This window comes from Anarhichas minor, unplaced genomic scaffold (assembly GCF_050575085.1).
Source record: "Anarhichas minor isolate MPS153535 unplaced genomic scaffold, ASM5057508v1 ptg000011l, whole genome shotgun sequence".
Classification (NCBI taxonomy): domain Eukaryota; kingdom Metazoa; phylum Chordata; class Actinopteri; order Perciformes; family Anarhichadidae; genus Anarhichas; species Anarhichas minor.
Genome location: NW_027466457.1, coordinates 1305136 through 1318065, shown reverse-complemented (window position 1 = coordinate 1318065; position 12930 = coordinate 1305136). Strand labels below are relative to the sequence as shown.

Genomic DNA, 12930 nt, shown 5'->3' with positions numbered 1-12930 from the left:
AGGAGCAGAGCCGGATATTTGCTGGTCCCTGGTCAGAGCTGACCAAAGCTCCGCTACGATTGGCCAGTTTGCGTATGAGGGCAAGACTTAGCAAAGGGTTGCTAATGTGTCGTTGATGACAGACTAGTTTACTGTTGGCATCTTAACATCGAAGCAAAGCTGTATTGAGTTGATGCCAATGCAAACGGAACATCTTACCGCCGCTACTTCACAGTAAAAGCATTCAACTTGCAAAACACTACTTTTTATTGTGAAGCAGCCACAGAAAATGCAATTTGGTTATCAAAAATGCATCTACAAACAAAATTGCTATTTCTTTTTATGCATCAATGCTGACTCAAGAATCACACGGCAGGCAGTTTATTTCCCCATGTGCACATGTATATTGTCCAAAATATTGTCTGTCTCCCTCATGTGGACCAAAGGCCATTCATGTGAATGACATGGAGACACACTGAAACGAACACTGCTGCAAGCCAAAGCTGACCAAGTTATTTGGCTGTTGCCGAGCTGTGTAGGAGATGTCCTTGTAATTGGAGGGAGGACCGGGGTCATGACCCTGAACGAACCCACGCCAGGATGCTATTGGTTAGCGGTCTACTCTCTCTGCCACTTATCTGTCTTTTACAGAGGGGGATGATTTGTCCTTTCTCTCAGCTGTTATTTTGCTAAATGCCTTTCAGGCTCTCAAGTGATCTCAACGGTTTGACTTCTTCACCAGACTTTTTAACAGATTTTTTTCATTGTATCCTCTTACGTCTTCCCATTGAATCATTGTCACCTCGCTGTCTTTCCTGAGGGAACAACTGAAATGGTTTGTACCAGGAGGTCTGGACGGAGGGACAATAGGGTAGAGTATTGTGTGTGTGTGTGTGTGTGCGCGTGTGTGTCAATGAGATAAAGTGAGAGTGAATGTGTGGCCCACCCAGGGGCCTGGCAGAGGGAGCTGTTTACAGTCATCAGACTAGTCATCATCTCTTCTCTTCTGCCCTCTTCCATCGTCTTTCCTGCCTCTCCCAGTTTGCTCAGACTATTTATTTCTCAGTGATTGCAGATAGAAAAGCAACCAGAGATTTTACAATATTAGGCTAAGAAACTGTAAAAGGTAGAGATCAACAATACGAGCACAGGATTCTCTGCAGGTCTAACCTAAGATCAATAGTTGGACTGTGTTGGAGTGGACTGATATGTTTGTCTTTTAGCCTTTCAGATAGGGAGTTAATACTGTGTGTTTGTTAGTATACACGACACAAGAGTTTGAGCTTTCACACATCACCAAACATAGCGAAATTTTTGGGAAACGCTCTGTTGGTTTGTTCATCTCATCAGTATAGTTCAAAGCAAACCTGGTAGGTCCACTTCCAAGTCAACTGAGGTACAATTTGTTAGAACAGAGAAGATGATGTCAACTAACTACAAGAAACAGCCCCGAAACCATTCTCATGAACATGTCCATTGTTTGGGCATTTTTTTTCTATGATTTTATGGGTACAAGGAGACGGATGTTGATATCGGATAGCCAGCAGTTACTCATGCTTGGAAAGGCTAGCATAACAAAGTGAACCAAGGGCAAACCACAGCCTGTACTGATCACTGTCAGCCATTTCCTTCTTATCTGGTATGAAGACCAGAGATGCTAAATTATGTCAGAAAGTGCAGATAAGTTCCAAATGCGTAGTTAAACCTAAAGGAACTGGAATCAAAGTAGTTCCCCCCCCCCCCCCCCTTGCTCCTTGGCTTCCAAAATCTGTAATCTTGTAGGATGACAGGTTGCCAAAACTCTGTCCTATAAACAAGCTACTTGTGAGTCCATCTGACTTTCATTTGCAAGCCCCGGTTCACTTGTAATTGGGCAGTGTGAACTTAAATGAACCAAAAAGAAAAATGCACAACATTTTCATCTGTGGTTAAGACCAAAGAAAACAGGCTCTCAAAGGTGTGATCACACCTTTTTGAAATCCGCGGTCTGGACTGCTCAGGCCTGTTAGGAAAGAGTGTAGTAAATGCTCCACCCTCTGGTGGATTTGAGGCGCGTAACCACCTCCAACTGGTCAAGTGGAGCTGGTTACTGGCCAACAGTAGGAAAATGGTGGCTCTTTTAATGAGCAACTCACAGCTTCTGGTGTCGATGTGTACAACTGCATGAGTTGCTGAAAAAGTGCATGATGCGTGCTGCAGTCAACATTTCCCTAGTTAAATAGGGTTTGTTCACACTCACACACACTCGCACTCAGCAGGGGGTTGCCCTCAGCTCTAATCCTGGTAACCTCATCGTGTGGTCTGTCCCTCTGTAGTCTGCAAGGTTTGCCTACCGTGTTGCGGTCATAATAGATTCTACCACAATGTGAACACCTCTCGGTCTCTTTTTCACCACCACACACACACACTTTCACTCAAGATGTCTCTGAGCTTCGCCACGGTTTACCCCACCGCACTGCCACCGCAGCTGCCATGAGCCACGGCCTCATGAGATTTCTCACCGCGTCGTCAACACCTCTCCGTTTCAGTGTGCGGTCCAGATTTGGCCGTGCCCCCACGGCCCCACCAACATCTGGTTGATTTTTACTGACTGCTTTGTGAATGGCACTGTCCTCCGATGCCTTCTGGATTGTCCATCATCAATAAAAGGGATATGTAGTTTGTCTGACAGTCTCGTATTCTCAGAACACTTGAAGCCTTTTCAGTCTCTGCGACCACATTGAGAGCTCCTCGATCAAGTGTGGTCATCCAAGAAGTCGGAGCACTTGGCCCCGACCCCTCAGTCCCATCTTATTATGCCCCACAATAACTCTAGGTTTCGAGAGAGCACAAAATAAAAGAGTCGTTAGAATGTTTTTTTTCTGATGGATTCATTTTTTTAGGTTGAATAGATTATCTGAATAGAAGTCACCATTTGACCTCAAGAGTAGGTTTACGTCTGTATAACGGTCTCTTAAGTAACATTCCAGAGGACATCAAATCTGATGCCATGGCAGCTGTCCTGTGGATTGAGGATATTGACATATTAGGTCCAAACCTACTACAATGGGGTTGAGTAATCATCTTTGAAAGCCTCCTTTTTGGTTTGTTTTTTTTATGTTCAGATTTGTAGCATAGTTCTTACTCCGTGCTTACTGTGCAGCCCATTCAGAGGCATTTAAATGCTAATGTGCATCTCATCTGTCACGTGGCGATGTCTGGTCCCGGTCCCGTCCAGTCATGTCCCGTATATATTTTAACTCTCGGAGCAGCAGGTTGAATCAGCCTTTTGTGTCCTCAGCTGCCGAATGCAATAACGATCTATTCAGCTCCAGGTCGGAAAAGCACGTGAACCGGCACCTTCCCGTTTTCATCAAAGACATTTTAACACATCAAGCCAGACCAACCATGGCTTTCATATTTTATACTTAAATCCAAGCTGATGAATAACAAAAGAGTCGCCCCCTTCACATTTCCCTCGTATTGATTTCACATGCATTCCAAGGTTACCGGACACATTCGCCCATTCTTTCAACATTCTTCTGTTTTTTTTTTCTTCTTCTTTTGTGAAAAGAAGTCCCCCCCACGGCTGTTTTTGACTCACAACTGTATGCTTAGTTTGTTACAGATCAGAAGCAACGGTCATTCAGATAGAAGGCAGTCCTTTGTGAGTCTCTTTCCACCTCTCGCCCGGTCTTCTCTCTTTTCACTCTGCTCTTTACCCTCTTTCCCTCTGGGGCTGCAAACAGGATAACTTGGTGCTTGTGTATGACTCCACATACACATACACAAAAGCAGGGTTAATTTAGGGGCATTGCACTGAATTTCGCTTGCACCATAGAGGCTTCCCCCAACTATAAGTGAGCAAATTAATACCAATTAAGACGCAAACCACTTTCTGAATGTAGCTGCTGTAAAAACAACACGGGGACACCGATCGTTGCCCCCGATTTGACAGATGTCCCCAATCAACTGGTTCAAAGTCCGACAGCGGTCCCCAAATGACACAGCCCAGACCGACATCCTAAATACACACTTCCTGGAGCAGAGCAAGACAATAAATTAGAGCGTAATAAGGAAACATAGACATATACACACAGATGGGGAAAGTGAGACGGGTTGGTCGTGAGTCAATGACAACATTTGCCTTCCCCTCTTAACCCTGCCCCCCCCCCCCAGTGTTTCTCCTTCTTTTCCCATTGAGAGGGAAACTGTGGGTGTAATGGGTTGTTCATGTGCGTAAGAGAAGTATGTTTACATCACGAGCAGTGTGGGGCCTCGTCTCAATATTCCTGGATGGCAGCTTGATTCAATTGGGAGCATGGTGAAGACGATGGCCTTACTGTTTTTCTCCACTTTTGTCCTTTTTGGCCAAAGCCCTCGGTCTTCTCCATAAATCACTCAATATGCACTCATACACAACCCCCCCCCCCCCCATCCCCTCCCCTCTCTCTCGCACACACACATTCAGAGGCACAGGAAAGAGCGTTTTTGCTCGGAGACCGAGGGGTCATTGGCTTTGCCTCTGCTTTGGTGCGATGTATATATTTCAAACAAAAATAAGAATGCACTCTGCCAGCACTTTCTCTCACTGCGGAAATGTGTCCAGCAGACGCTTGACACACACACACACACACACACACACACACACACACACACACACACACACACACACACAGGGTGCAGCCTGCTGCCAACAATAAGACTTGTTTAACGAGTCTCGGCGCTTTTGTTGATTTCAATCTCAATCTTCAACCTCTTTGTTGTTTTTGTGAATCGCCGCTCACTGAGGCCGATATCAATCTTCGCCATGTGTATACACGAGGTGTCCAGTGCTACGCCGTGTAACTGGGAACTGTCATGCGACAAGGTTTGGTTCAAATTGGGTGAAGTCATGTTGGCTCACTGGTTCGTTGTTTCCCCCCCGTTGCCAGGTCTGCTGTTTATAGTGCTTCGGTAGATCCTTTCCTCCTCTCCAGTCACGTCGCTCGCATCGCTTACCCCGATCTTTTTCCCCTGCTGCCACCTCCTCCCCGCTCCTCGTACTCCTGCGGCAAACGTCCCTTGGCCCAGTGCAGTGTTTGTGTTCTGGATTATGTGTTCCTCGATGACAGTGTGTGCGCGAGTGCAGAGAGACACAAAGGGCCTTGGCAGGGGCGGTCGCTTTCCAGGTGCATCGCTGGTGTTTGGCAGCCCTCTGGCCTGTGCCTCCTCACTGGGTCTGCACTCTTGTCTCTCTCTTCCTGCATTACTGCGCTCACTGGAAAAACCTCCTGTAGTTTGCAATACAGGCGTTACCGCAAGACAGCAACACAAGAACAGTGTTTTTTCTTTTGATTGAAGGTTGTGCGTGTATGGCTGCAGCTGCTCCTCAAAGCTGGTATCAGAGAGTTTAGACTGTAATGGCCCGGTTTTAGAGAGTAACATGAATTCAGGTCTGTCTAAAGTATCGTACCAAAATAGTAATTTTTCACAACATTTCTGCAGTCTTTGCAGGCTAAGACCCAGCCAGTCTCTCCCTCCAGGGTGTATTGTTTTTCACTGATAACCTCTATTTAGGATTAGTAAGTGACTAAGAAATACGGTGGAAGGTGGACTGCAGCCTCTCAACAATTTTTATTTTATTGTTTTGTTTATTATTGTCTTAAATGGACAGGAACTATTCAAAATCTAGAGGGAAGTTGGAATTAAAAATACCATTTGCAGCATGAACATTAGGTAGTTTTATTGTTTATTTATTATTATGCTCATTTGCATTTACTCCCCATTTAACTCTTCACTTCCTGTTATCTGAAGCATATTATATGTTATACGTTTCACGTGAAGCTTCTGCTGTTATCGGTGTTCTCTGGCTGCAGCAAACTACACTCGTTGGATGCATGGGGACATAAAACTAAAGAGTGATTTTAAGTTGGAGTTTAAAAGTGAGCGAGTTTAAAACCGGTCTGCTGCTTCTAAAAATCTGAGAAGAAATTCTGGGAAACTATGACCTTTATACCGAAACCAAATTTGGTGCAGGCTCCATTCGGTGCTTGTCAGTCTTGTTTGAAGTATGGAGCATCTCATAACGTGTGTGCGTTATAAAGCTCTAACCAGCGTATATACAGTCACCAAGCATCCATTCCCTTATTTATCTTGTCTGTTATTTAGCTTTATAAGGATGTTATAATGTTCTGACCTGGTCGAAACATTACAAAACACATGCAAATATGCACTTGAACACAGACATTTATACATGCACGAGTACAATAAGGATCCCTAAGACTCCTGCTCTCGGTTGTGTCAGTCGAGCATGTTTTGGAGTAGACGCGGCCAGCTCCATTCTGTTTCTTTGGCTGAGGGAGCTTCATGTTGTCCCCCTCCTTTGGGAATTAAACCATGCTATGTGGTAATTATATGCATGTTTTTCTTGGTATTTTGGGGGTTGGAGGCAGACAAAGTAACATTCACATCAGAGCCAGACCATTCCTTCACGCCTACACACTGACCCTAAACAAAATATTTCACATATTTAAACAGAATAGTTGATTGACAATTGTGTTCATGCAATTCATTTCATGAGGGTAGGCCCTTTTTGAATGAATTCAGAAGTGTATGAGTCACATTATGACATTTGTCACTATCAAGTGGAAGCTGCTGTTTAGTGTAAACTACCACGTTAGTAATCATGAATAACTTTTATTCGCAGTTTGCTCAAAATCCAAACAGAGTGATAAAAACGACACATGTAAGTGCAGTTTCATCATCAAAAGTTGAGTCATTTAAGGACAGCAATGATTTGCCTCCAGTTGAGACTGATAACAGTGAATTCTTGCTCCCAGGTGTCCATGGGAGAGGCTGAGAGGGATAGGCCATGGGTATGTGTGCATGCCTGCACCCACTGACCTGTCCGTGGGTGTGCAGGCACGCATGTGTGTGTGTGTGTACTGTACTCTACGGCGGCCTGACACAGACTACGGTTAGGCCAGTGATGCATTAGCCATGGCCAGAGATGGGTTGGTATGGAATAAATAATGGATACCATCCTTTCCCCCTGAATAAATCAAGACCAGAGAAATGAAGAGAGATGAGAGATTAAATATGGGGGAGAGTTGGAGAAATTGAATGCCAGAGAGAAAGTCGGCGTATAACTGGAAATAGGGATATCAAGGGAGAAACAGTGTCCTGAATTCCAAATCTGTATCTCACTTCTCTTCCGCAAAGAAAAGGAAACGGTTTAAGGAAAATGCAGTTTGACGCGTTTTGAAATGATTTAAAATAGAAAATAAACAACAAATTCCTCTCATTATTAGGTAGGAAAATGGTGGTTCCTTTGCTAATCTTTCTCTCTTTTTTTGCCTCCCAGGCCCAGGAACAGACGTTCACCTTCCCGGACATCTTCCCAGAAAAGGAGCGGGCGGCCTCAGAGGGCTCCATGGACGAGCTGCAGGAGCAGTTCATGGAGAATGAGAAGCAGAGGCAGAAACTCGACCCCAGGAGAGGAGGGGTCACGGAGTGGTTCGGACTGTGAGACGGCCCCCTGACCGTGAACTCTGAGCTCATATGGTGTGGCGTGGGTGTTTCATTGGGAGCAACGTGTATTGATTCACGCCACTGTTGTGATGTCACTTCTATTTCTGTAAGAAAGAGTCACAAGTGTGTAGTAAAGAAGAATGAGCATGTGTGTGGGAGACTTGTGTGTGTTTGTGAGGCTTCGGTCCAGTAACCCGAGCCAGAACTGAAACGCAGGAAGGAGAGTGGCCCGGCTCCATCGTTCATGAAACCAGCCCATCGTACAGAATCACCATCACCTCAGATGACCTCCTCTTCTTCCTCCCCCCACCCTTCCTGTTCCACATCCTTCTACTTTTACCCCTCCTCTTTGACAACAGTACCTCTGCACCTTTTCTTTCTTTTTCTCGTCTTTCCTTGGGAGTTTCCTTTCCTCCTCGTGTGTCTCCTCTGCTGTCCCTCCTTCACTTTGTCCCTCTCCTACGCTCCTCTTCCTCTACCACGCTGGGGAGGGGTATGCGGTGGCATCCCTAGTAGCCCTGACTCTCAGCCAGTTGGATCAGACTACCTGGACAACCCACATCCTTTCCTCTTTTATGAGTTTGCCTTGGATTAATTGACCACTTTAGGTAAACAACAATTGAGTTGTTGTTTCAGCAAAGCAACGACATGGAATTTGCCGGAGTGTTTTATTATTTTGCGGTAGCACCTCTTGCCATCAATCTTGAGAGATTGTACCCAGTGTTTATGTGTGTTCGCCTAGCATGCAGGACTTGCCAGTGAATCTGTCTAATTGTAAGTGCTGTTGGAATAAGAGCTAATAAATGGTCAGTTGTCCAAAAGGGCTCCGCTTACTTTTTTCTTGTCTTCGCCTCGCCTCATCTCCCACGGCTGCTGCGCTCAACAGCTGGCACTTCGAGACGCTTTTTGCCACACAAGCTGGCCTTGGCGTGTGCTAACGTGGTCTGGTAGCTGTTTTGACAATGTAATGATCTGTGTTTGAATCGGGCCACTGGAGGACTGAGCTCTCTTACGGTAATCTGGCCCATAAAGGGGAGGGACCTCTCCTGGGCACGCTCAGACCCTCCATTATGCTGAAAGGCCAAGGTTACAGTAAGTGTCCCCCAGCCGTGACCACTAATGCTGGCTGGCTAGTACAAAGGTCCAGTCCCTGACCTCACCCAGCCAACTCAGCTATCACTAAGGAGAATGTCAATATTGATCCTGTTGGCCCATTGTCTGCTGCCTGGAACCACTCGCCCCCTGCGTCGCTATAAAGCGATCTGATTCAGAACTGAACAAGCCTCCTGTTACACAGCCACTCTTCTCTGTCTCACTCACTTTCTCGCTTTTCTTCTTTCTCTCTCTCTCTCTCTCGCTCTGTTGCTCAGTCCGGACCTCCAGAGAAACAGCTGCTTAACCAACAGAGAGTAAGACCAAATTCCTGTTCTCACTCTCCCCCGGCCTGAACAGGCCCCACATTAAAAGTTGAGAAATCAAATTCTGGTGTTTGCAAAGCAATAATCTGTCCCTGTTCTCCTCCTGCTCCTTGTCACAGGGATACGCTGTGTCTTCTGAAGTCGGATGCACTACTGTCGACTGGCATTGATTAGTTTGTTTGGTGTTTTGGACATTTTGGATTGTCCTGGAGCGTAGACCGACACTGAGACACACTTTGCTAATGAGCTCATCTGTTGCTCATGCAGATGAATATCTCTTAGTCATTTTAGCTCTTTATGAAGAACCAACTGATAAAATGTTTGAAGGTTGAAGAAGAAAAACAACAAATGAAGTCATAGATGGAGACATCCAATGTAACACAATGTTCTTTTGATGGACACATTTCTGGGTGATTCAGGTTTATTATGGAAGTGAATCATTTATATTCCACAGAAAATAATTTAATGAGTTAGATTTCTACTCGTACTGATCATTTTGCCGACAAGATAATCTGGCATATTATTCTAATCATTGACAATGTTACATTGGTTACATGAGGATCGACTTTCCTTTTTAAAGTGATAACATCTGTGGAGGACCTGCCAAAATTGCGTAGTGTTTGGATGTGAATAAAACAGATGATTTCTTTCCAGAATAGAACACTGCTTTACCTCAAAGTGCACCATTTACATTAAAAACGTCTGAGGCGGAATGAATGCCAAATCACAGTCCTTAAGATTTGGACGCGAGCAGTTTACATGTTAAGAATATGGTTTCTAGTTGTTCCTAAAGAGGGACCAGAAGTCGGCTGACCCCCATCTCACTGCGCACATCAGCAGGATGCTCCTTAATTACAAGGGGAGGTAGTCTGATGGGATAAGTGTCTCCCCCTTTAATTAAGTGAACTCTGGAGAATAAAGTCACTTTGGAGGCAGATCATGGATCATCCTGGCTGCAGAACATGAAGAAAGACTTGAGGACCGTCAGGTGACTCCTCATGTAGCAGCCCTTTGATTTTGAGATCTTTTACAAAAAGGATGTGAGAAGAATGTGTTTAGCAGACTCCACAGAGGTAAAAAAAACAAACATATTAGAGATACTTAAACAGTTATTCAATCACATTTGAATTGATTAGCTACTCTGACTTTCAAATGCACTTCACTGTCCTACGTGATCCAGAAGTAGCCAAACCAGACCCAGGTTATTCCTTTTTTGGAGATGAGAGGGATTGTAATTCTTCCTAAGAGGAAAATGCATTTTTGTTATATTTTTCTGGCATTTTTGACATTTTTGGCATTTTGGCATTTTTGAGAGGTGATGGGAAATGTGGGGAGATAGAGGCTTTTAAGCACTCCTGAATATAAATGCATGCTAAATGTGGTATGTGTTGAATGATGCATAACCATATTAAACTATCAAGAAATAGATTAATAATGTCAGTGATAAGATGAATTTGCTACAGTTTATGTAAGCAGGTGTTTGGAGCTCCTGTGAGAGCAGATCAGACCGGTCCTTGCTGGCAGAGACCGGTCATCGCTGTCTCCCGCAGAGGGCTCAAACCTGAAGTCACAAAGCTGTGTCACAAAGTGCAGGCTCGTCGGGTTTTTTACACTTTTCCTCATGTAAGTCTATTCTAGTTTTCTCCAGTAGAGCCAAACCTATCTGCTCTGAAAATATCTTGCACCAAATCCACCGCCGTAAAAAATAATGACTACTTCAAAGGAAGGTTGTGTGTGCCTGAGCTATACACTCCTCCTCTCGATGTACTTCCCATACCTCTCCCTTGTCTTCAAACCCAATAAAAAGCTGCAAGCACAACATGTCCGCGCCACCCTCCTTGTCCGGCCTAGTCCATGCGGCTAGCAGCCTTTTCTCTGTTTGTTAACACACAGTGTTCTCCCTGCTTGTCAGATGATGCTGCATGGCTGGAGAGTGAAGGAACAGGAGGATAGAGAGGTATGCAGCGAAAGCAGCGAGCCCCGCATATCCTATTCCAGCTGAACTCGGGATGACTGTAGGTAGCTCCAGATTTATAGGGATCCGTGTGTGCTGAACATGATGCATCGTATATTGTAATGCAGCACACGTCGAGTAAGTGCAGAGAAGGGGGGGGGGGGGATCGAACATGTGCGTGCGAGACGAAGGAAGCCCAGGAAGGATGGACAGGGAGAGCAGATGGAGGTGAGGAAGAAAGTGAAGAGGGTGAAGTGAGAGTGAAAAAGAGATGACATCACTGAGAAAATGCTGAGCTGGATTCAAGGGATGAAAGAGGTCTACTCCCACAGTGCGCCATCTCTCTCTCTCCCTCTTTTCTTCTCTCTCTCATGAGATGTACAGTGCAGGCCGTGTTCCCATCCTTACATGGTTAGTTAATGGAAGGGGGGTTGAATATTTTAAACAGACCTTCACTCTCCTCTTTTTTCCCTCCTTATTCCTCTCTCCCTCCAGTGCACACATGACCCTGTTTCTGCTACTGCAGTCCACACTTGGAATCTGCATGACATCATGCTGTATTTTTGGGATGAGTGGCGCTATAGTGAATGTCCATCCTCCCTCTCTGTAGCCTCCCTACGGGGGCACATCTCCTCCTTGCTGGCTGTAGTAACTGCCCACTTGCAAGGCAGCTCTTCACCTACAGATGCTTCTCTGCATCCTGCAGCTGTTAAGGAATTTAAATCAAGTATCTTACAGGAACACTGCCCACCTTATGGCTGTGCTTGACTGTATGCTAGAAAGAAAGAAAGGGATAGATTGTAGTCTGCTTCAACTAATAACAAAAGGTTTAAATTAAAGGCTTTCTCACATGGATTCACACAATTCATCGCCAACTGTAAAATCACACACTCACACACACACACACACACACACTCATATAGTTACTCAATTACTACCCCTACCAGCCTTTATGTGCAGATGCACACACTCCCACACACTCCCACTTGTGTTCACAAGACAACCGGGGTTGCCTGCTGAGGATTCTGACGGCCTCTTTTGGACTAGCGCCATACACATTCTTCCTTCCCCAGGTTGCCATTGGTTCATCTGAGCTCAGCCAGTGCACTCTGTCACCCCATAAGTCTGTGTATATATGTGCATGTGTGTGTCTGTTTCAGTGTGAGTCCATGTACCCTCACGCACTTTTACATAAAAATAAAGTTTGCATCCTCAGTTTTTCCAAGAATTTACTACAAACGCACACATGTACACACATGTACACGTGATGTTCATGTTCAGGCCTCATCGCGAACACTCGCACACACGGTAAGTGTACCCTGATGCGGCCCCTCGGTGTGTGCGTACACGCGGTCATACTGTACTGACATCCATACGCCTGTTGGCTCAGCACCAGGAGCAACAACTGAAGGGGGACGCTGTAGGAAACATGTGGACCGGCTGTTTATTGTTGCTTAAATTACAGAGAATCCGAACGCTTCACTCTCAAAGAAGGCTCTTCTAATATTAAGAAGGAATGACAGATGATCTTCTATTGTTTGTATATATAAAGCACACACTGATTTCTTTCCAATTTGCAGCTTTTTGTGAACGAACAAAGTCAAATCTAGTGTTTCTACACTGCAATTACACATGCTGACTGTCAATGAACTGCATTATTCGAAAGGTTGAAATCAATGGGATTTAGATTAAATTGAAGTTCATAAACAAGGTATTTGGCAACTTTTATATCATCTCATTTATGACTTAAGGACAGTGATTATTATAATTTTGAGGTACCTGTACTTTACTTGAGTACAGTGGTGCGGGAAGTACTCAGAAGTAAATATATATTATAATATATATTACATTTTCTTTATTATTAGTAGTATTCATGCATTAACATTTAAACAGCATTTTAATATTGTAGATGTAATATAGTGTACTGTTGTATGTTGTGTGTAATGTTCACATATGTCTCCAATGTAACTAGTAACTATAACTATCAGATAAATGTAGTGAAGTAAAAAGTGAAATATTTGCCACTGTATTGTAGTTTAGTTTAAGAATAAAGCATGAAATAAAAACAAGTACTTTCTTTTCTACAGT

General features: G+C 44.5%; 1 protein-coding gene across 1 annotated transcript in view; it reads left to right on the top strand.

Annotated features, from left to right (window-relative positions):
- mrpl23 (mitochondrial ribosomal protein L23) overlaps positions 1 to 8291 on the top strand; it is a 31090-nt gene extending 22799 nt beyond the window's left edge. Inside the window, exon 5 of the mRNA XM_076088822.1 lies at positions 7304 to 8291. Coding sequence (XP_075944937.1) covers positions 7304 to 7468 — 165 coding nt within the window. The 3' untranslated portion in view covers positions 7469 to 8291. The remainder of the gene's footprint in view (positions 1 to 7303) is intronic.
- Positions 8292 to 12930: the final 4639 nt, after the last annotated feature.